The following is a 24,445-nucleotide window of genomic DNA, read 5'->3' on the forward strand; positions in this document are numbered from 1 at the left end:
CCTAGCAGCTCTCCGCATCCTTCAGAAACTACAGATCCAAGGATTCTTAGGTAGGAGGAAGCCAATGCTCTCTAAAGGGGGTTGATCCTGCTTTGCAGATGCAGCACAGATGGGGACCTGGGACTGGGAGTGTGTGTTGTCTTTTTCCTTCCTTTTTGGAATTCTGGTTTATTGGGTTTTATAAACAAGGCTCACAGGAGGAATAAAGGATACAAATAAGTAGACCGAGTGTTCTCTTGTCATCTGTGCATCACAAAAGCCACACAATAAGTTCATGGGAATGTCTACAACACCTGGATCATTCTTAGTGTACGAGTTCTTGGTTCATGAATTGGTTTAATCAGAACCAGGAAAGGGGGAAAGGGGAGACAGCAGAGTCCACAGGTAAGAGTCCACCTTGCCTGGCCGAGCGCCGAGTCAGGAAGGGGTTCCCCCCCAAATCGCCCCCTGCTCCCCCTCTTGAAGGCCTGACCCCTTCCCCTCCAGGGCCAGCTGAGTCCGGCTCTCAGGAAGCCTCCAAGGGATGGCAAGGGAGCCCTTCTCTCCTCTGCCCCCCCTCCCGCAAAGGAACCCTCTCTGGGCGGGGCTCCTCCCGGATCCTCCCTTTCCTCTTTGCAAGGCTGGCAGGGAACTGAGCTGGATTCCTAGAGAGTAGAGGAAGGAAGGAAGGAGGGGGTGGGACCAGCCCTCCCCCCCCCCAGCAAGGCCCCTCCCCCTCCCCACGTCATTTCCTGCAAGCGGGGGAGGTTTCGCCTGCGAGGGGCGCCTCCCGGGATGCGGTGAGCCTCCTCTCTCTCCCCCCCCTTGGGAGAAAGGGGTCCCAGGGCTGCAGCGGGGGGGGGTGCATGGAGGGGGGGGGTCGGGGAGAGGAGGGTCCTGCCCCCCTCCCTCCTCTGCACAGCCCGGGAGGGGGCGAGCTGGCCCCGGTGGTCTCCCTCGGGATGCTGGGATGCAGGCAGGCAAAGGAGCCCCTTTCAGGTGAGGGAAAGAGGGGCAGAGATGGCAGCCAGCTCCCCTTCCCAGACCTCGGGGTCCTTGCCCCAGGAGGAGTTGGGGTCCTGGAAAGACCTGTCTCTGGGGTCAGAGGCCTGGGGGCCAGGGGGGGGCTCGGTGGGGAGGGTATGCCCCAGCCCAGGAACTCCCACCAGGATGCCCTTTCTGGGGCCGCCCTGCTCCCCTCTGCCAGCCTCCCCACCCCGGAGGGTCTGAAGGGAAGGAGGAGGCGCTTCTTCAGATTTGGGGGGGGGTCTAAGTGAACCTTCAGGGGAGCCCCTTCAATAGAATGGACAACCAATGCAGCCGGAATACAGTGGTACCTCGGGTTACATACGCTTCAGGTTACAGACTCCGCTAACCCAGAAATAGTACCTCGGATTAAGAACTTTGCTTCAGGATGAGAACAGAAATCGTGCTCTGGCAGGGCAGCAGCAGCAGGAGGCAGCTAATGGGAGCTAAAGTGGTGCTTCAGGTTAAGAACAGTTTCAGGAGGTCCGGAACGAATTAAGTACTTAACCCAAGGTACCACTGTATTGGGATGCTGGTGATATACTGTATTATGATGTTGAAAACCAGGCATCGTCCAGCCCTAAAAAAGATGCCAGACTGATTAGAAAAGGTACTTGATGATGCCGTCAATATTATTTTTTAAAAAACACCTTGAACCTTTGAATTATAGGATTTTAATAAAATAAGAATGATAATAATATCAATTATATAACAGAAAGACTTATTCCTTTTTAGGATTTGCTAGCCGCTTTAATAAGGACAGACAGAACTGGGCAGAAGGCCAAGTGGTTCCTTCCGATATCTTGGAGGCTTCCTGAGAACACAGATGGATGAGCAAGACTCAGCCGGCCCTGAAGCAGGAAGGGGTCATGCCATCAACACTGGGAGCAGTGAGGGATTCTGGGAAAGGTCCGTGAAGAAGATCCTGGGTGAGGAGGACACCCTCCACTCTGATATGAAGAGCCAGCAGTTCAGGCAGTTCTGCTACCAGGAGGCCAAAGGACCCCGAGAAGTTTGCAGCCAACTCCATCATCTTTGCCATCAGTGGCTGAAGCCAGAAAGGCACACAAAAGCTGAGATGCTGGACCTGGTGATCTTGGAGCAGTTCTTGGCTGTCCTTCCACCAGAGATGGAGAGCTGGGTCCGGGAATGTGGAGCAGAGACCAGTTCCCAGGCGGTGGCCCTGGCCGAAGGATTCCTCCTGAGTCAGGCAGAGGAGAGGAAGCAGGCAGAGAGAAAGCAGGTGAGAGAGACTGTCCTCTGGATATTCCCAAGGGGCTCTGAACAGAATGGAGAGTATCCTGAAATCCTCTACTAAGCTTTTGGATAGCATCCCCAAATGGTTTCCCCTTTGCCATTCCTTTTCTAATATTTCTCTCCATCCTCTGTTCTGAATCCTTGTTGCTCTTTCAGGGAAAGATTATCTTTGCAGAAATGGGTCTGGATTCCTCTGAGGCAGAGAAGACTCCGTTGGTCAGGAGAGAGAGGCCACTGGGTAAGGAGGAAGGAGCTTTTTCTCCCTTTGGTTGCATTTTATGGATTTAGGAACTAATCTGTGGGTTCTTTTCATCTTTTGGGGGAAGACACTTGGGGCCAAGAGAAGTCCCTCTGCCTGGTTCTCTGTAGCTTTACTCCTCGCAGTGAGGGAACTGTCAGAAGGCCCTTGGAGCTGGACCTCAGTGTCCGGGCTGAACGATTGGTGTGGAGACGCTCCTTCAGGTCTACTGGGCTGAGGCTGTTTAGGGCTTCAAAGGTCAATACCAACATGTTGAATTGTGCTTGGAAACATACTAGGAGCCAGTGTAGGTCTTTGAGGACCAGTGTTATATGGTCCCAGCAGCTGCTCCCAGTCACCAGTCTGGTAGCCTCCTTCTGGCTTAGTTTGTGAGTCACCTTCAGAGGTTCCCACGCATAGAGCGTCCCATCTGTAGTTAGAGGTGCACTGCTTCACCTTGAAGAAAAGCATGTGCTAATGGCCTGCCACCTCCCTTTGCCTCTCACAGGTGACAGAATGATGCTGCCAAGACCTCTTCTTCCATCTTTGCATGGAGGCAGAGGAGAAACATCAGCTCTGGAACCAGATCAGGTAGGGAGAAGGAGCATTGCGGGCAAAGAGGCTATGAGATGGGGCAGCTAGGCAGAAAACAACAGGGCAATGTGTAGTAGATAATCTGTATATTGTCTAAGAAGGGGACGTTTCACTTTTTATTTTAGGGTCTGCTGTGCTTTGAAGATGTAGCTGTTCATTTCACAGATGAGGAATGGTCATTGCTGGATCCTGACCAGAGAGCTCTGCATAAGGAAGTCATGGAGGAGAATTGTGGGATCATGAACTCTCTCAGTAAGGCTCCCTGTTGGATCATAATGTCTGTTTTGGAATTTAAGATCCCTTGGGAAGAATCTGGGAGAGGAGGAGACTTAGTCAGTTGTGGGAAGGCAGGGCCTTCAGTCCCCACAACTGGCTCATAGGGGCCAGACCCAGAGGGAAGTATTGCTGTGCTCAGTAGACCTGACACTTCTGAGCAGCCTGTTGCGTCTCATAAGGAGTTAACTTCACTTTCTCGGTGTGATTTATTGCTGCCCCACTCCTGACACTCAGTTTCTCATACATATGTTCATTATTATTATTGTTAATATGATATTTATTGAAAATTTTTGAAATTACAAAGGAAAAACAAAGCAGAAAACAAAAAAAGAATAGAAAAAACAAAGAAAAAAGAAACCACCTCAAACCATAAAGAATCAAAAAACAAAAATACACCGCTAACAAACAAAAATACATCCCTTATTCTCAAGTCCTCAACTCTCATTACCTTCTTTCTTTGACCTCCTCCTCTTCCCTTTTTTTGTATTCTGATTAATAATTATGCAGCAAATCCTTTCCATATTTCATATTATTCTGTCATTACGTTACCTTAATCTATTTTCATCTTATCTTGTAGAAACCTTAAAAACTTAAAACTTAAATCTTATTTTTACCGACTTCTCACAACCATAATATTCTTGCCTAATTCTTTAAAGTTTTTTACTAAAGCCAAATAATTTTGTTCCAACATTTTTCTAACATTCATCAATTTTATAAAACAATCCTGATAATAAAAAAAGAAATAAAAACAGTCCAATCTTCATCCAGCGTCCCTTCCTCCTGGTCCTGGGTTTTGTCAGTCCTTTTTATCCCATCCATCTAGCACATTAACCTGGCAACCTTATATCCGAGGCCCTTGAATCTCTTCCATGTCCCTTCCGCAGCTCTTCTTCATATTCTCCTTTCACTCGTGGGAACTCCAGCTTGGTGATGTTTTTGGCCCTCTTCAGCGGATCAGCCCCTTTTCCATAGTCCAGGCTCAACTCCATGTGGTATTTAGGAAGATGTTTCAGAATCCCTCCGAAATTAAGAGCCCCCACAGCTCCAAACATTTCACGGCCCATTGCCAGACTCGGAAAGTCCAAAAATCCTTGCATAGGGGGGTCTATCCAACCCCCCATTTCCAAACCAGTCCAAACTTTATCTTTCCAAATCTGGCTTTTTCCAAGTTCATTTGTCAAATCCAAAAGCTCTTGTTCCTGCAAGGCTGCTGCTCCCTCCATCTCTGGCGCCCAAGATTCAGCAACATCCTCTTCTCTCATCTGCTCTGTCAGGACACACTCCTGATCTAATTCCTGGGTGGGCTCCACATAGTTTCCCATTGCCTGTTCAAAAATTCTGGCCGCATTAGTCATCAAATCCATCTTCTCACTTAACTGTTCCAGTAGGGCACTTGTTTTCCAGAGAGCACACAACAGAGCCTCTGAATACATTGTCCTACAAGGTCACAAGTCCATTCCCACGATTGTAATCTGACAGCTGCAAGATCCCTGGAGTTAGTTACAGTTTCACAATCTCCCTCTAGGGGGGGAACTTCTATTTGTTCTTGCAACAAAGTATCTTTTTTGAGATATTTTGTCGATATTTGTTCCTTTAAAGTGCGAAAGGAAACAATGGAATCACTATGTTTCTCTTCCTTTAGCTATCTGTCAAAAACATTTGTCTCTGGTCAATGAGCTTCAAAACGTCAGTCCTGACACCCCGCTCCAGGATCAGGACGGTGGAAAGTTACTTTAATTTAAACTCACTTCTGCAGGTTTAAACAGTCCAAAAAATATCCCCCTTCTTCTCCTGCTGCCGAAGGGGGGTTCAACAATTTTAAATGATGAAAGCCAATCCTTTAACAGCGATTTTCTGAGCTCTAGTTTACGTTGTCTTTGCTTTACTCTGTCTACAAAGAAACGGAAGGCTGACTTCCTGTTTAGACCTTCCCGTTTCAGTACCAAATTAAAATAAATTTTTAAGTCCAATTCCTTTCTTCTCGCAAGTCCTTGTTTAAAGTCCGATTGTTCAAAGTTTAAGTACTCACGGGTGCTTATTTTAGAAGCCAAATTGTCCCAGGAAAAAGGCAGCACTCTCCGGCAACGGCTGTGCGGCTTCGCTCCACGTAAATAGCAGTTGACTCACAGCACCGTGCCACTTCCCCCTCTTCACTTCGGAGCCCGTTAGTGGGTTCCTTTGCGGGTTGGGGGGGCGCTAAGGGTGCCCGCCGCGTCCCATGGTCACAGGCTTCATCCGCCTGTGATTTTTAGCTGGGTCCCCGCTTCGCCGTAGCGGAAAAGACCCGTTTCACGCAGAGCTAGTCCCTCCAGTTCAGAGGGAGTGCGTCATTGCTGATAGTGCCTCCATATGTTCATTAATGCCTGTCAACAAAAGCTGTGAAGCCTGTTGTAAGGCTTACTTTTAATCACTTCAGTTCTTCCTGTGTCCCAAGCATTAATTAGCAAAGATCAATAACTGAGCGCTGCGTTTCTCCCTGAGGCTGTGATCTGTTTGTTTTTTTGTTGCAGATGCTGATGAATCAGAGATTAAGAACCAGGGAGACCATGACCATGTCTACACCATGGAGAAGCCATGTAAATATTCTGAGTGTAGAGAGAACTTCAGTCAAAGCTCCCATTCCATTTCCCTCCGAAGAAATCCATTGGGGAAGAAATCCTATCATTGCTTGGAGTGTGCGAAGAGCTTCAGTCGGAAAGAGAGTCTCACTTCCCATCAAAGAATTCATACACAGGGGAAACCATATCAGTGCATGGAATGTGAGAAGAGTTTCAGTCGGAAGTTCAATCTCACAGTCCATCAAATAAGTCATACAGGGGAGAAACCGTATCAATGCTTGGAATGTGCAAAGAGCTTTACCCAGAAAAAGGATTTCACTTCCCATCAGAGAATTCATACAGGGGAGAAACCATTTCAGTGCTTTGAATGTGGAAAGAGTTTCACCTGGAAGAAAAGTCTCACTTCCCATCAAAGAATTCATACAGAGGAGAAACCATATCAGTGTTTGGAATGTGGGAAGGGGTTCTGTCGGAGTGCCCATCTCACAACCCATCAAATAAGTCATACAGGGGAGAAACCGTATCAGTGCTTGGAATGTGGGAAGAGCTTCAGTCGGAAGTTCAATCTCACAGTCCATGAAAGAATTCATACAGGAGAGAAACCATATCAGTGCATGGAATGTGAACAGAGTTTCACCTGGAAGGAAGGTCTTACTTCCCATCAAAGGATTCATACAGGGGAGAAACCGCATCAGTGCTTGGAATGTGGAAAGGGGTTCACCCGGAAGTTCTATCTCATAGTCCATGAAAGAATTCATACAGGAGAGAAACCATATCAATGCTTGGAATGTGGACAGAGCTTCGGTCAGAAGACCAGTCTCATAGGCCATCAAAGATGTCACAGTGGGGAGAAACCAGACAATGGCTGTATATGAATTTAATTTTCAGAGACTTTGATTAATATGTTCAACGTGGACCCTGAGTTCCACTTCTGAAGGCCTTCTGCCAGTTCCCTGATTGTGGGAAGTGAGGTTACATGGAACAAGGCAGGGGGCCTTTTTGATAGTGTCACCCACCTTGTGGAACTTCCCTCTTGTTAGATGTTAAGAAAATAAATAACTATCTGACTTTAAGATAAGGAAGTTTTAATGTTTGTTAGTTTTACTGTGGTTTCATGAATCGTTAAAAATAATAACAATAATGGTAATGGCTTTATAGGTCAAAACCAGCACTTTGAATTGGGTGTGGAAGCTAATTGGCAGCCAGTTCAGTTGGGCCAGGATCATTAATGCCCGTCAAAATAGGTTGTAAACACTGTAATAAGTAGATGTCCCTCTGCTCAGGACAGCCAGAACTGGGCAGACGACAAAAGGGATTCCTTCCTTCTGATCTCTTGGAGGCTTCCTGAGAGCCCAGGTGGATGAGCCAGACTCACCTGGCCCAGAAGCAGGAAGGCAATGCCATCAAACTGGGAGCAGTGGGGGGTTGATTCTGGGCCGTGTCTAGCCCTCCTAGGAGGGAAGTGACCCTGCCAAATGTGATGGCAACCGAAGGGATTTCTGTGAGATGAATCTGCCTGTTTGCTCCTGCCTTTTGGTCAAAGAAGGTATGGTATTTAGAACTGTGGTTGACTGAGTACAATTTTCACACCAGGCTGAGGGGGGGGGGCTTCTAACCCTGGGGTCCTCAAGAGCTGCTCTCCCTCCTACCCCAGGAAAGGGCCCCCATCACCTTGGAGTGGCCCCATGTGCCCAGGCCATTAGACCATTTCAGGTCTCGGGTGTCCAGCATTGCCCTGGCAACCTCACCTTCAGTGAGGAAGAGCATCCCCAAATCCTCTTCTTAGGATTCTAAAGTGGGTTGATCCTGCTTTGCAGATGCCTCGCATATGGGGATCTGGGGGGGCGTGTTGTCTTTTGATGTTGCTGTGGGGAATTCTGGGAAAGGTCTGTGCAGAAGATCCTTGGTGAGAAGGACATTCTCTGCTCAGATGTGCAGAGCCAGTGGTTCAGGCAGTTCTGCTACCAGGAGGCCAAAGGACACTGAGAAGACTGCAGCCACCTCCACCACCTTTACCATCAGTAAAGTACCATTGGTACTTCATGAACTGGGGTATGATAACTCTCGCTCAGAGGCCTTATTTCACTTCAGATAACTCTTCAGTGTGAGCGCAAAATTTACATCTGATGTGAAAAGATCTGTAGCCTGAGCAAAGACTCTTGACAATGGGTAGTCAAACTAAGGCCTGGGGGCCGGATTTGGCCCAATCACCTTTTAAATCTGGTCCGAGGGAATCAGTGTTTTTACAGAAGTAGAATGTGTGCTTTTATTTAAAATGCATCTCTGGGTTATTTGTGGGGCATAGGAATTCTTCATTTCTTCCCCCAAAATATAGTCCGGCTCCCCACAAGGTCTGAGGTACAGTGGACCAGCTGAAAAAAATTGCTGACCCCTGCTTTTGACCAAAGGACTCCTGCTGGAGAGGAACTATTTACATTCATTGCGTGAGAAATTGGCTTGTGTTCAACCGAGCGCTGTAGGGGGTCACCAACTGGGCACATGCGGGTGCCATGGCACCTACTAATCTTTCCCAGGTGCTCCTGTGCAGGTGCCCCAGACACTGATAATTCTGTCCCCCCCCCCTTCTACTGTTCTTTATGTTAGATTCAGTAAACAGAGACATCCACAGACAAATACTCATTGCATTGCGGACAGCAAATGGTTGAACCTTGCCATTAAGCTCGGAGGCTCCCTTGACCAACCTCCTTGTTTTCTGCTGCTCCCCTGGGAGATACGTGGTGAAAAAGTGTGTTGTTTCGTCATTGAGCGTTCTTGCCCGTCATCTTTTAAGACTTAAATTTGAATCAGTAGAGGACTGAAAAGGCTTTTAAGAATCACGAGCCATTCACTGCCCTGCTAAATGCTGGTTTTTTGTATGATGGGGGAAATTTAAAGCATGGGCTTGAAAGGAAGGGGGAGTAGATCGCAATGTCTAGCCGTGGGGGGAGGGCGCGGGTTGTGCTTTCCCTCTTGTTTTTTTGCCAAGGGAGGGAGCAGCTCCGAGGCCAGCCAGGAGGATACCCCGAAATACGCAGCGCACGGGGCTCCTCCTGGGCGCCGGCTTTGCAGAGGGGAGGGGCGAGCTTGGGGCGCTTGGCTTCGCCAGGGGGACACGGAACGGAACCGGATTCCTAGAGAGGACAGAAAGAAAGGGGGGGGGGACTAGGTCCTCCCGATCCAAAGCCCCTCCCTCCCCCCTCCCTAGTCACTTCCTGCAAGCGGGGCGTGGCTGTTTGGTGTGTCTCCTTTGCAAGCTTCGCTGCCTGGGGGGCTCCTGCTGCAATCTGGTGAGTCTCCTCTCTCTCTCCTCCCTTTGGGGGAGAAGGGGGTCCCGGGGCTGCAGGGGGGGGCGTGTTCAGATCATGCGTGCCCCCCAGGGTCCTGCGCCCCCTCCTTGCTCTCTGCAAAGCCGGGGGGGCGGGTGGTTTTGCAGGAGGGCTGCAAGGCTGTCCTTCCTTCACAGCAAAGGCTGCTCACCGCTTTGTGGGGAAGCCATGGCTTTCATCCCCCCAGACTTGAGTTTGCTGCACCAGCCGAGGAGTCTCCTGGGGGTCCAGAGCCCACTCTAGTCCTGTGGAGTTTCAGTCCGTCAGGCTGGAGGATGCGGACTGAGTGCTGGGATCAGTCTGAGCCCCTCTGGGAGGATGAGAAAGAACAGGGGGGGGGTGGCTGGGTCAGGGAGGGGTCAGTGCCTCCCTGCAGGAGTGGGGGCTCCCTTCCTGCTTGGAGGAGGCGGGGTGAATCCACTCCTTAAGAAACCTTCCCTGGATTCAGAGATCCTAACTAACTCCCAGCCAGTGGCAAAGCTCCCTTTCCTCAACAAAGTTCTTGAGTAAGTGGTCGCTGACCAGATCCAGGCGCTTTTGGGAGAAACTGATTTTCTGCATCCATTTCAATGATCTGGATGCAAGCAAACCTTCCCTTGTCCTCCAGTTAGAAGGAAAGCTTTCCCCACCACCCGTTCATCAGACAGGGGTCTTATCCAGACTGCTGGCTGACCCATTCAGACATGCAGCCTGTCAGGTGTCCAAATGATCTTCTGAGACTGACCAGAAAGCCCTGAACAGAGAACCACCAGAGGTCTCCCCACCCAAGGAATCCAAGGCAGCAGGAGAGGCCCTGCTGGGAAGGGAGGGAACCTTGGGAGGGATGGGGGCATAGCTGTCAACTTACAGATTTGAAAATAAGGGACCTGCAGCCTCACCTGTTCTAGGCACTCCAGTCTTCCTGTCCTCCTGCAGTCTGGTCAAACTCATGCTGGTAGCTTCGAGAACACTGTCCAACGGGTGAGGATTTGCTGAACTAAAAATTTGAAAGTGGAATGCAGAAAGGGGAGTTATGAGGAGGTCGGGGAAGTAAGTTTTAAGAAAATAAGGATTTGAAATTATACTTGTTTTTTCTTGTTTGTGTTTGTTTGCATTGTTGTGTTTGATTATAAAATTTGTGAAACTTTAATGAATATTTTATATATAAAAAAAGAGAACACTGTCCAACCAACTTTGTAACCAGAGGTTCAATGAATAGAATCTGAATCACATGCACCACAAGCCCTATGCAGCCTCAACTTAAGATGGCTCCCCGGGCTGGCTTTGCACTGCAAAGTTTGCAGCAGCACGTGCAACAAAATGCCGTCCAGCATTCAAAAAACCCCTCAGCTTGCCTTAACTAGCCACACACACACAGCCTCCCCCCCCGCCACGAAATCGCCAGTCACCCACCATTTTAGTCAACCAGCTCCTTTCTTTCCCCCCATAAGTCAATCGAAGGAGCCTCCAAAACAAATTCAAAAGCCCCCCCTCTCACGAGATCTTCTTTACTTTTCCTCCACCATGTGCCCCGGTTACAGACAAACCTTTTCGCCGGCAAGGGTGAGTGGGCAGTCGATGACGTATCCATCCGATTCTGATCCGAGCACTCAGCACAGGTATGTTCAACTTCTGAGCCCCTCTGAGCCAAAGGCAGAAAGCCCAGCCAGCAGCCAAACGAAGCCTCAAGGAAAACCACCGTCACCTCTCGGCTGGGAAGTGCTGAGCAAAGGCGAGTCCCCAGGCAACGCAGCCGATTTGATCAGCACAAGGCATGCAAGCTCCACCCCCCAGTCGTTCCTAGACTTCTTATTGGGTGAGCAACACAGCCAAGTAACACAGTTGGAGCCTCCCTCCTCCCTGGCTGGCAGGAAGGGAGGGAGAGGAGCTGCTTCCTTTGAAATTTAAGGGACATCATTTAAGGGACATCCATCAATAAGGGACAGCAGCGGGACATGGTACTGGAATAAGGGACTGTCCCTCCAAATAAGGGGTGCTTGACAGCTATGAGTGGGGGTGAAAGAGGCAGCCCCCCCCCAGTGCTGAGAGTTACTGGGAGATCCTCTTCTCACCAGCTGTAATTCCTGAGTTCCCTGGCAAGGAGGACAGTTGCCTAGCCACTCCAAGGGAACCTCTCCTGGCAGCGCTCAGCACCCTTTACAAACTATGGACTCTTTAAAGGGGTCTCATCCTGCTTTACAGATGCAGCACTGGGGGGGGGGGCTGGGAGTGTGTGTTGTCTTTTTGGAATAACTTAATTGAGTTTTAAATAACAATCATGGGAATAATGAAGGATACAAGAAATTGACCGAGTCTTCTCTTGTCATTTGTATATCACAAAAATGGCACAATAAGTTTATGGGAATATAGTTCATTATTAGAGGTCATACAGTGTCTTAGTTCTTGGTTTATGATAGAAATGGTTCTACAATAGGAGGTAAAAGGCTTAACTTGGTTTCTGTACCTTCCCTCTCATTCGTTGACCTAGTTATGACCGGGGTTACAGTTACTTTTAATACAGCGCAGCTTCCTTCTCAGCCTCATACTTTGGTTCCTGAGCGAGGGGCATTTTTCGTTTGTCCGCCTCTCTCTTAGCCATCCCACTCCTGAGGGATTTCCCACAGACCCAGGGGATCCCCTCAGCCCTTGTTCTTGGTTTTGGGGGGGTCTCCTTTTCCTAGCAGATCTCTCCCCTCCTGACTGGAAGGAGACCCTGGTTAAGTCCGTCTTCCCACAGCTCCTCCCTCTCCTGCCTCCTCAGACTCAGCCCTCCAGATTAAATCCTGCCTCCATCTTCTCCCCAGACCCTCCACTGGGTCGTCTTCCTATCTAAGCTGCTGCGAGGCTCCTTCGCCTCAGAAAAACCCTCTCCCAATCCCCATCTCCCCTCTCAGATCAGAGCCAGTTCTCCCTCAGACAGAACCTCTCTGAATAATAATAATAATAATAATAATAATAATACAATAATAAAATCCCCACCTCCCCTCTCAGATCAGGCTCTGTCAAACTCTCTCCCTCCTTGGATTTTCCCTCCAAAAGGGCTGGGAGCCAATCAGAAAGAGGGAGAGGCTCCCGCCCTCTGCTGGAGCCTCAGAGGCACTGCAGCCCCCCCCCCCCCCGCTCTGCTCTGGCTCTGAGGGAAAATACCTCCTGGGAGCATGTGGGTTTAAACAGAAGGAGAAAACTAGGAATAAGAAAAGATACAAAGAAAATTGACTGAGTCTTCTCTTGTCATTTGTATATCACAGAAATAGCACAATATGTTTATGGCAATATCTACAACATATGGTTCATTATTAGTGTTCTGTGTCTGAGGAACAGGTTTAAACAAAACCAGAGAAAGGGGAAGCAGCTGAAGAGGGGTGCTTACAGACACAGCAGGAATGTGAGCCCTTCTATACTTGCTTTTTAGCACTGTTCTTTGGCCCTCAGACCTAAGAAAAAGGGACTCCTCCCCAGTAGTGTGTCTTGAGAACATTGGAGAATCCAAATGCTAGAAACTGAGGCAGAAGCAGGAAAGAATTGGGCCCTGAATTGGGGGAGGGAGGGAGGGAGAGCAACCCTAGAGGACCCCAAAGTTGGCAGGTTGGCTGGCTTCTGTCTCTTCTCAGGAGACAATGGAAGAGAGTTCTTTGGGGAGGAAGTCAAAGGGCAGGAAGGGTGCAGAACCTGCCGTGGCTGAACAGACTATAGACGAGTGTCTAATTTACACTTGTACAAATGACTCAATTGTCAATCACAGTTCTGACTTCTTTCACTGATTGAAAATACTGAAAGACAGGAGCAAATAGGCTGATTCATCCAACAGAAGTTCTCTAGGTTTCCTGCACATTTTGTATAGTAACTTTTCTTCTAGGAGGACTAGATGCTGACTTCTCCTTCTCCTTTTTTGAAGGCAGTTCAGAGTCTGGGCTGTAGTCCAGCCCAGCCCTAGTTCTTAGCAAGACTCATCCACGCTTGCTCAGGGAACTTTATTCTTCCTGTGGCCATGTATGTTTCATAACAGAACAATGTATTTGCTTTGTAGGATTTGCACACACTTAGGACAGACGGAACGTGGCAGAAGAACAAGGGCTTTCTTCTGATCTCTTGGAGGCTTCCTGAGAGCCCAGATGGATGAGCAAGACTCAGCTGGCCCTGAAGCAGGAAGAGGCCATGCCATCAACACTGGGAGCAGTGAAGGATTCTGGGAAAACTCTGTGCAGAAGATCCTGGGTGAGGAGGACACCTTCAGCTCAGATGCGCAGAGAAAAAAGTTCAGGCAGTTCTGCTACCAGGAGGCCAAAGGGCCTCGAGAAGTTTGCAGCCGATTCCACCACCTTGACCGTCTTTGGCTGAAGCCAGAAAGGCACACGAAAGCTGAGATGCTGGACCTGGTGATCTTGGAGCAGTTCCTGGCTGTCCTTCCACCAGAGATGGAGAGCTGGGTGAGGGAATGTGGAGCAGAGACCAGTTCCCAGGCGGTGGCCCTGGCTGAAGGTTTCCTCCTGAGTCAGGCAGAGGAGAGGAAGCAGGCAGAGCAGCAGGTGAGAGAGACTGTCCTCTGGATACTCTCGGGCTCTGAACATGAGAGAGAGTATCCTGAAACTCCCCAACCTTTTTTGGAAAGCACCTAAGGAATGATATATGATACCCTAAAGCGCATCTCCCATTCCTTTTCTATTCTTTCTCTCCATTCTCTGTTTTCAATCCTTGTTGCTTTTTCATGAAAAGGATCTGTTTGCAGAAATGGACCCGTATTCCACTGAGGAAGAGAAGACTCCATTGGACACGAAAGAAAGACCACTGGGTAAGGAGGAAGGAGCTTTCTCCATTTCGTCACATTCTGTGGATTTTGAAACTAACCTGTGGGTTCTTTTCATCTTTTGGGGAAGGACACTTGGGGCCAGGAGCTGAAATGTCAAAATTCATTCAGTAGGTGAGACTTTTTCTGAGGCCCATCTGTAGTTAGAGATGTACTGCTTCAGTGCTAAGAAAAGCATACACTAATGGCCGGCTACTTACTTCTGCCTCTCACAGGTAACAGAATGATGCCAGGAAGACCTCCCCATCCATCTTTGCATGGTGGCAGAGGAGAAACAGCAGCTCTGGAGCCAGATCAGGTAGGAAGAATGAAGGATTTTTGGGAAAGAGAATTAGAGATGGGGCACCAAGGGCTCTCTCTCCTCCTGTTCTTGACTTCTATCAAAATTGTCCTTAACAAAGGCTGTAAAGGCCATTCCAGAAGGTTTATGTACTGAGGATTATGAACAACCACCTCACGTTCACCAGCTTTCTGAATGATGCTAGTATTACCGTATTTTTTGCTCTATAAGACGCACCAGACCACAAGACGCGCCTAGTTTTTGCAATCCCTCTTGCTGTTCTGACTTCTGGGATAGCTGCACAGCCTGCATTCGCTCCATAAGACGCACACACATTTCCCCTTACTTTTTAGGAGGGAAAAAGTGAGTCTTATAGAGCAAAAAATACGGTATTTATCAGTCGTTGCAGTTTTATTTATCAATTTAACATTTAATGCGAAGATAAGCTTCTAAACAATTGACAAACCATTAAACCATGGCCAGAATTCACCTCACGAGTCCCATCAGTTGCATTATGGGGCTTCCCCCCTCCTTGTGGCCCCCTGCACCCCTGAAGTTGGCTTTAATGGAACACTCCTGCAGGCCCCATGACCACCTCCGGCAACTGGAAGAGCTACGCAGCATTCCCGGAAAGGGGTCCTGGTGTTGTGGGACTCACAGCTGCTCTCTTGTGAGCACCCTGTCTAGCAGAGTAAAAGTAGTGCAGACGGAAGAGAGGAGGTATCTGGGCATACCTACTTTATTTCTACTACCGTATTTTTCGCTCTATAGGACGCACTTTTTCCCCTCCAAAAATGAAGGGGAAATGTGTGTGCGTCCTATGGAGCGAATGCAGGATCCTTGGCTTCGCCGCGAGGCGCCTGTCCTGGAAGCTGGAGGAGGAACAGAAGGGTCGCTGAAGGGGCGGTGCGCCCTCTCCCTCTCTGCACAGCGCCTCTCCTGTGAAGCAGAGGCGCTGCGCAGAGAGAGAGAGAGAAGGCGCAGCGCCCCTTGAACGACGCACCTGCCATGCGAAGCTGGAGCAGGAACAGAAGGGTCTCCTTCTGTTCCTTCTCCAGCTTCGCTGAAGGGCGCTGCGCCTTTTCCCTCTCTGCGCAGCGCCTCTCCTGTGAAGCAGAGGCGCTGCGCAGAGAGAGAGAGAGAGAGAGAGAAGGCGCAGCGCCCCTTGAACGACGCGCCTACCATGCGAAGCCGGAGCAGGAACAGAAGGGACTCCTTCTGTTCTTCCTCCCGCTTCGCAGCGACGCGCCTGTCCAGCGAAGCCCGAGGAGGAGCAGAAGGGTCTCCTTCTGTGGTGTAGTGGTTAAGAGCGGTAGTCACGTAATCTGGGAAACCGGGTTCGCGTCTCCGCTCCTCCACATGCAGCTGCTGGGTGACCTTGGGCCAGTCACACTTCTGTGAAGTCTCTCAGCCCCACTCACCTCACAGAGTGTTTGTTGTGGGAGAGGAAGGGAAAGGAGATTGTTAGCCGCTTTGAGACTCCTGAAGGGGAGTGAAAGGCGGGATATCAAATCCAAACTCTTCTTCTTCTTCTTCTTCTGTTCCTTCTCCAGCTTCGCTGAAGGGGCGCTGCGCCCTCTCCCTCTCTGCACAGCGCCTCCCTGTGAAGCAGAGGCGCTGCGCAGAGAGAGAGAGAAGGCGCAGCGCCCCTTGAACGACGCGCCTGCCATGCGAAGCCGGAGCAGGAACAGAAGGGACTCCTTCTGTTCTTCCTCCCGCTTCGCAGCGACGCGCCTGTCCAGCGAAGCCCGAGGAGGAGCAGAAGGGTCTCCTTCTGTTCCTTCTCCAGCTTCGCTGAAGGGGCGCTGCGCCCTCTCCCTCTCTGCACAGCGCTTCTCCTGTGAAGCAGAGGCGCTGCGCAGAGAGAGAGAGAGAAGGCGCAGCGCCCCTTGAACGACGCGCCTGCCATGCGAAGCCGGAGCAGGAACAGAAGGGTCTCCTTCTGTTCCTTCTCCAGCTTCGCTGAAGGGCGCTGCGCCTTTTCCCTCTCTGCGCAGCGCCTCTCCTGTGAAGCAGAGGCGCTGCGCAGAGAGAGAGAGAGAGAGAGAGAAGGCGCAGCGCCCCTTGAGCGACGCGCCTGTCATGCGAAGCCGGAGGAGGAACAGAAGGGTCTCCTCCTGTTCCTCCTCCCGCTTCGCAGCGACGCACCTGTCCAGTGAAGCCCGAGGAGGAGCAGAAGGGTCTCCTTCCGTTCCTTCTCCAGCTTCGCTGAAGGGGCGCTGCGCCCTCTCCCTCTCTGCACAGCGCCTCTCCTGTGAAGCAGAGGCGCTGCGCAGAGAGAGAGAGAGAAGGCGCAGCGCCCCTTGAACGACGCGCCTGCCATGCGAAGCCGGAGCAGGAACAGAAGGGACTCCTTCTGTTCTTCCTCCCGCTTCGCAGCGACGCGCCTGTCCAGCGAAGCCCGAGGAGGAGCAGAAGGGTCTCCTTCTGTTCCTTCTCCAGCTTCGCTGAAGGGGCGCTGCGCCCTCTCCTTCTCTGCACAGCGCCTCTCCTGTGAAGCAGAGGCGCTGCGCAGAGAGAGAAGGCGCAGCGCCCCTTGAACGACGCGCCTGCCATGCGAAGCCGGAGCAGGAACAGAAGGGACTTCTTCTCTTCCTTCTCCAGCTTCGCTGAAGGGTGCTGCGCCTTCTCCCTCTCTGCACAGCACCTTTCCTGTGAAGGAGGGGCGCTGCGCAGAGAGAGAGAGAAGGCGCAGCGCCCCTTCAGCGACGCGCCTGTCCTGGCTTCTGCCTTAGCCCTGCGCAGCCTCTTTGGGCAGAGGGAGCCTTCATCCCGCTGCCCTGAAGAGGCTTGGCGCGGTTACCCCAGAAGCCAGAACAGCCACACGGTATCCCAGAAGCCAGATCCCTCTTGCTGTTCTGGCTTCTGGGGTTCAGAATAATTTTTTCTTGTTTTCTGCCTCCCAAAACTAGGTGCGCCCTATGGTCCGGTGCGCCCTATGGTGCGAAAAATACGGTAATTACAGATTAAAGAACATACCAAACACGTATGAGAGGAGCAGCCCTCATACAGACATCCTGTCTTGTCGCAAGACAGAGCAGAAAGAAAAGGTACAATAGTACCAGAGATGGAAGTCACACAGACAGGCTTCCTTTTTCACAGAACAGAAAGTAAACAATAGAATCAGATGATCCTTGCAATGGGAGGAGTGAAATACTAATATCCTCCCCCATTTCATGATAGCCATTGCAATATCTAGTACATCAGCAATCTATGTACATATACATCCAGTTGTTCTCTGTTAACAACTTTAGACAACAAATCAGCAGGAATTTCCTTGCCTGCCATGTAGGACACATTTATGAGTCCTCTCTGGATACAATCCCTTGCATGACATAGCTTGATCTGCAAGTACTTGGTTCTTTAGGGCATGGTGAATGTTTCCCCGCTCCAGAACAGTAGACGGGGAGAGGAAAGGGTGGAATGCTTGAGCAGAGAGAATGATCTGAAGAACTCCAGATGAAGTTCCATCCATTTACACAAAGATGAATACCCATCACTAAAATACACAATAAAACAATTCCGTTTAGACCTTAAAATGTGCATCCATAATTAAAATGTACAGCCATACAATCCCATTAAAACAGAACAGCAATGAACAGGCAGAAAACAGCAGAGCACTCTGTTGTAGATAATCTGTTGGCCGTCTAAGAGGAAGACTTTTTTTCGTCTTCTTTTAGGGTCCAGTGTGTTTTGAAGATGTAGCTGTTCGTTTCACAGATGAGGAGTGGGCTTTGCTGGATCCCGACCAGAAAGCTCTGCATAAAGAAGTCATGGAGGAGAATTGTGGGATCATGAACTCTCTCAGTAAGGCTCCCTGTTGGATCATGATGTGTTTTGAAATTCAATACGTATCTATATATGATGGACCTCCAATATTTTGATGGAGCTCAACAGCACCACCTACAGCATCTGCGATTCTGACACCCTCACAGTGAACCCTGAATGAAGGGCTATCTACTCTTTTGTCTCTGAATATTCTTCCTCCGGTTTTGCCTTTTAAAACCATGGTTGGGCTGGTCTGAACTATCTGGGCCTTCAGGGATGTTATGGAAATTGAAGAAACTTCTGTCACGTTTTCTGTTTCTGTTTTTGCTTCTGTCAGTTTTTCATTGACAAAAGAGATGACTGACATTGGTAGGGTGTGAATTCCATGATTCTGCAGAACAAAATCTGTCCCAGAATAGAACCAGGCTTTTCAAATCCCACTGTCATGGACTGGCTGGATGTAGAGGAATGGTGGGAGGAACCAGGTGGGAAACCCCCAAGGGAATAAGGCCCAGAGCCCGGGGAGTGGTGGTTGGACAAGCATGAGTTGTCAGAGGGAGAGGAGGAAGAGATTGGGAGGAGGAGGTGTTGGAAGCTGAGGAAGTAACAGGTTTTAGTGAGCAGGGGGAGTCTGTGGCAGAGAGGAGTCCGGAAGTAGAAGCTGAAGAAGAGGGAGGCCAAGAGGCACAGACAAGTCAGGCTGGTGCTGAAGCCAGGGTGTCTCGCCCTCCTGCTGTGGTAAGCTCCCTTACCCCCCTCGTCTCTCCGAACTAGAAGAGGTATGAAGAAGAAGGAGCAGAGACAGTTGTGCTGGTGGAAGGGAAGGACCCATGAGAAGAGGAGGCCTAGTCAGTTAGGGGAAGGCAGGGACTTGAAGTTGTTACGACTTCCTCATAGTGGCATAGTCTACTGGGAATTGTTTCTGTGCTCACTGGGCCTGACACTACTGAGCAGCCTGTTTGTTCTCACTAAAAGGTAACTTCATTTATTCCATGTGATTTATTGCTGATCCGTTCCTGACACTCAGGTCCGATTAACGCCTGTCGACAAAAGCAGTGAAGCTGGTTGTAAGACCTTACATTTAATTCCCTTCTCTTCTTCCTCTGTCCCAAGCATTAATTAGCATTGTTCAATAACCGAGGGTTGCATTTCTTCCTGAGTCTGTAATCTGTTTCTCTCTTTGTTGCAGGTGGTAATGAATTGGAAATTAAAAACGAGGGAGACCATGACAATGTCTACACAATGGAGAAGCGATGTAAATATACAGAGTGTAGAGGGAACTTTAGTCAAAGCTCCCATTCCACTTCCCTTCAAATAAATCCCTTTGGGAAGAAATCCTATCAGTGCTTACAATGTGGAAAGAGCTTCACGCAGAAAGAAAGTCTCATGACCCATCAAAGAATTCATACAGGGGAGAAACCATATAAGTGCCTTGAATGTGGAAAGAGCTTTGCCTGGAAGGAAAGTCTCACCACTCATCAAAGAATTCATACAGGGGAGAAACCATATCAGTGCATGGAATGTGGTAAGAACTTCGCCTGGAAGGAAAGTCTCACTTCCCATCAAAGAATTCATACGGGGGAGAAACCATATCAGTGCTTGGAATGTGGAAAGAGCTTCGCCTGGAAGGAAAGTCTCACCACTCATCAAAGAATTCATACGGGGGAGAAACCATATCAATGTTTGGAATGTGGGAAGAGTTTCAGTCAGAGTGCCCATCTCACCACCCATCAAAGAAGTCATAAAGGGGAGAAACCATACCAGTGTTTGGAATGTGGGAAAAACTTTACCCAGAAAAAGAGTCTCAGATCTCATATAAAAATTCATAAAGGGGAGAAACCATATCAGTGCTTGGAATGTGGAAAGAGCTTCAGTCGGAAAGAAAGTCTCACTTCCCATCAAAGAATTCATACAGGGGAGAAACCATATCAGTGTTTGGAATGTGGAAAGAGCTACAATCAGAGATCCAATTTTAAGTCGCATCAAAGAATTCATACAGGGGTGAAACCATTTCAGTGCTTGGAATGTGGGAAGAACTTTAGTCAGAGTGCTATCCTTAAGACACATCAAAGAGTTCATACAGGGGAGAAGCCATTTCAGTGTTTGGAATGTGGAAAGAACTTCAGTCAGAAATTAACTCTTAGTTTCCATCAAAGAATTCATACAGGGGAGAAACCATATCAGTGCTTAGAATGTGGAAAGAGCTTTAGTCAGAGGACCAATCTCACAGCCCATCAAAGAATTCATACAGGAGAGAAACCATATCATTGCCTGGAATGTGGAAAGAGCTTTACCCAGAAGGAAAGTCTCACGAACCATCAAAGAATTCATACGGGGGAGAAACCATATCAGTGTTTGGAATGTGGAAAGAGCTTCACCCAGAGATTAACTCTCACTTTCCATCAAAGAATTCACACAGGTGAAAAGCCATATCAGTGCTTAGAATGTGGAAAGAGCTTTAGTCAGAAGCCCCATCTCACAGCCCATCAAAGAATTCATACAGGTGAGAAACCATATCAGTGCTTGGAATGTGGAAAAAGCTTTACCCGGAAGGAAAGTCTCACTCCCCATCAAAGAATTCATACAGGGGAAAAACCATATCAGTGTTTGGAATGTGGAAAGAGCTTCACCTGGAAGGAAACTCTAACTTCGCATCTGAGAATGCATACCAGTAGTGGTAGCAGTAGTCATTTTATTACTGTCAGTGACCAGTATCAAAATAAAAACACCAATTACAAAATTGAATAGTTTAGAACAAAGTTGAGTAGAACAAAATAAAATAGTATAAAATCACATACACATAAAAAGTTGTTCTAGTTTGTCATTTTTCTGTCAGAAAGAAGTTCATTCCGAAATGGACACTCTAATCAACAGGTTTACAGAGACACTCAGAAAGGAGATTGACTTGATAAGTCACAAGACATCAATAAAACCTTTTCTACCCAACTCATTGAGAGCCAAAGATAAGGTTCAGGAAATGAGCTCTAAATCACAAGAGTTTACAAGGCAGAAGCTTGACAGTGGAATGAAAGAACAACATCATTTAGTGCTTCTATTGAATAAGGTTAGCCTTACTACCGTATTTTTCTATGTATAAGACCATATTTTTCCCTAAATTTTTCAAGTTTAAAATAAGGGGTCATCTTATACATGGATAGTGCATAGTGCATTTTCTTAATTTTGGGTTAAAAAAATAGGGGTCGTCTTAAACATGGGGTTTTCTTACACATGGAAAAATACAGTATATTCTGGGTCAACTGGCCAAGAGACATATGAGGACTTTATCAGGGGATCAAGTGGTCATATAGACTTAATCAACGTGGATCCTTCAAACTACTACAATCATGCTCAGAGAGTGTTACTATCCTTTAGGACCCCCAAAATTCCCTCACTGCTACATCGCACAAAGTCTATGTTGATTTCCAAAGGAATTTTCCCAGTATGAGTCTTTTAACAACCTGATTTAATCACCGCTAATTCTTCACTTTAAAGAGGCCAGATCCCAGAAATATAAAAGGACTCTAAAGAGGAGAACATAAAGGAGCTTAAACAAATCGTCTCAAAAAGATTTGATCAGCTGTTGGGAACCAGAGGATCCAATTAAGAATAAATATGCCCTAGAGGAGAATTTGATCGTCCCACTTAAAGATTGCATACCAGGAGAATCATAGAAACACAGTGGGAAGGGGCTACAGGGGCCATCTAGTCCAACCCACTGCAGTGCTGGAGTTTCAACTAAAGCATGCATGGCAGATGGCTTCTGGTGCTGCTCTGCCTTAATGGAGGCAGCTCCCACGACAGCAGGAGATTGTTATTGAAGGAAAAAATAAGGATGGTTGAGGGTAATTATCCTTGCAAATTCCCCCCAGGGGCGGGGGGAACAGGCTCCACTCACAGTTCGTCTCTGTACATAGCTCTTGCTCCGGCATGGAATGCGGGAGGCAGGGAGTGCAAAAGAACTTTGCCTGCCAATGACCCTCCTATGCCCCCATTAGGAAGCAGAGGTTCTCCTGTTAATTACAGTTTAATTTGGACTACAGTACAGGTGCGTGCGGGAAGAGATGTAATCATAAACTGTGCAATTGAATCAGCTGCAAGGTTGCTAAGGTCTGAACCTGAAAGAAGACTTCAATCAGTGTAAACGACGGTGTGGGGAGAGGGGAGTCTATGGTCTATAATTAAAGTTTCATTTTTTACAGATATGATTTGGCAACCCTCCCTGAAATGCTAGTTCAATTATGTATGTATAGGTGAAGCTGGATTGCAGTTATGGAGTATAATACCAAGTGGAACTGTGTGTGTCATAAAGAAAGAAGGAAAAAGGAAAGCTCTATTCAGCAGAAGGTTTATGATGGAAATTTAGAGCTGACTTTCCTATTCTCTATTATTTGTGGACTGAATGCTAAAAAGACTTGGAATTTAAATTAATTGGAAATATATTTGCTTATTTTTGGCTGAATGGAGAGATGAAAGGAATCTGTGGACTTGCCAAGGAAGGTTCATTACTGAGCTATTTGAAGTTTGTCAGATCACTCTCCCTCCCAGGCTGAGAGAAAAAAGGTGAAACAGGATATTTACTGGAAGTGTAATTTTTGCAGCTGCTGTCAAAGTTGCAAAACAGTGAATCACGGGACGGAGAAATGGAGATTCACTGTTCTGCAACTTTGACAGCAGTTGCAAAAATTACACTGTTCCTTCTGAAACCACAATGGGATATTAGCTCCTCCCAAGGCATGATGGAGAGCAGCAACGGCTGGGGAAAGATAGATGTAATATTTTACAATGACAGGAAGGAACACGGACAGAATAACTTACACACACAGGAGGACATAGTTGGAATGCTTCACTTACAGCTTTATAAATAATTTGATATTAACACGAATGGATGTTGTTAATATTGCAGTTGTTGTAGAAGGGATTGTTATTTCAACTGGGGTGTAATTGAGATGAATAAGGTTTTGGAATGCAGAAATAAAGTAAATCATCAAACCATCAATTCTAGTATGCAGGAGGTCACCTAAATGATATAATTTGGCATTTGAATGATTGGGATAAGTAATTGTATTATAATTTGGCATTGTTATAATGAGGCTTTCATTGAATTAGTGTAATTGAAAACTAATAAACATTATTGTAAAAAAGAAGAAGCATGCATGACAGATAGTCATCCAACCTCTTGCTTAAAAACCTGCAAGGAAGGAGAATCGACCATCAGAATATTCTGCCTGATGTTTAGTACGAACCTTCTTCCTTGTAACTGGAAGCCATTGATTTGGATCCTACCCTCTGGAACAGTAGAAAACAAGCTTGCTCCATCTTCCATGTGGCCCTTGATCATCTTGGTCACATGTTCTAGCTTGCCAATATCCTTCTTAAATTGTAGTGCCCAAAACTGGACACATAACTCTAGGGGAGTCTGACCAAGATAGATTAGAGCATGACTATTTCTTCCCTCAGTCCGGGGACAATGCTTCTATTGATGCAGCCTAGAATAGGATTAGCTATTTTTGCTGCTGTATCACACTGCTGAAGAAAAGTGAGAGTGGATGAATGAAAAGCCTTGTGAGTAGTACATGGATGTTCTGTCCATGGGAAATTGATGACCGCACCAGCAAGAGGACTTCCATAGCGCCCAGATCAGGGGTCTGCAACCTTTAAGACATAAAGAGCCACTTGGACCGAAGAAAAAACCCCTGGGAGCCGCAAAACCATTGCGACATTTAAAACAGTGGGGAGTGTCGGGGCAAACAATGCGCCTCCTCCCCTCGCTAGTATCCGCCCCAGAGCCGCGGCAAAGGTGTAAAAGAGCCACATGCGGCTCCGGAGCCGCAGGTTGCTGACCCCTGGCCCAGATCCTCAGCTATCAGGATGGAGTGGCGAGGCAGAATCAGCACCATGGAGAAGGACAAAGGAGTCTGCTTCAAGACCACAGCTTGCAACCCTGCAGCAGAGGCAGAGCAGTTATCTCAGCAGTGGCCTGGAGTTACCCATGAATCTGGTTTGCTATTGGCTGACTTGAGGCCCCACCCCCTGAATGCCACACCTGGGCAGTTAAAGGACCGTTCCTCCTCTGCAACCACTGGCTTCCTCTTGGTCCCTAAAGTGGGTGATACTGCCCCATGAAGGGTTTTTTCCTTGGGGGCACTAAGAAGCAAAGGTGTGGCAGTGTACACAACTCTCAGACTCTGAAGAACTTCCGTTGCATAATCAAGTTCATTGGTTTTGTGTTGTACTAATTAAACTATGTGCATTTGATTTTGAGTAAATATGCAGCTGTTACCGTTTAGAATTTATTGTGTTATTATCTTCCTTAGTGTGTTGTGCAAACAGCTCTTCTGAATAATGCTTTTATATGGTAGG

At 48.0% G+C, this 24,445-nt stretch overlaps 2 protein-coding genes across 3 annotated transcripts in view; both read left to right on the forward strand.

The window, feature by feature from the left end:
- Positions 1-22,728, forward strand: part of LOC309515870 (uncharacterized protein) — a 36,182-nt gene extending 13,454 nt beyond the window's left edge. The window contains exons 8-14 of the mRNA XM_082194083.1: positions 466-526; positions 902-978; positions 1,761-2,248; positions 2,419-2,500; positions 14,253-14,335; positions 17,998-18,124; positions 19,275-22,728. Of these exons, the coding sequence (XP_082050209.1) occupies positions 466-526; positions 902-978; positions 1,761-2,248; positions 2,419-2,500; positions 14,253-14,335; positions 17,998-18,124; positions 19,275-20,833 (2,477 nt within the window). The 3' untranslated portion in view covers positions 20,834-22,728. The remainder of the gene's footprint in view (positions 1-465; positions 527-901; positions 979-1,760; positions 2,249-2,418; positions 2,501-14,252; positions 14,336-17,997; positions 18,125-19,274) is intronic.
- The window catches only part of LOC309514838 (uncharacterized protein), a 43,980-nt gene continuing 28,429 nt past the window's right edge, over positions 8,895-24,445 (forward strand). For both annotated transcript variants that reach the window (XM_082192212.1, XM_082192211.1), the window contains exon 1: positions 8,895-9,215. The gene's annotated coding sequence lies outside the window, so the exon portion shown is untranslated. The remainder of the gene's footprint in view (positions 9,216-24,445) is intronic.

The sequence above is a fragment of the Podarcis vaucheri genome (assembly GCF_965113315.1).
Source record: "Podarcis vaucheri genome assembly, chromosome: 12".
In the NCBI taxonomy this organism is placed as follows: Eukaryota; Metazoa; Chordata; class Lepidosauria; order Squamata; family Lacertidae; genus Podarcis; species Podarcis vaucheri.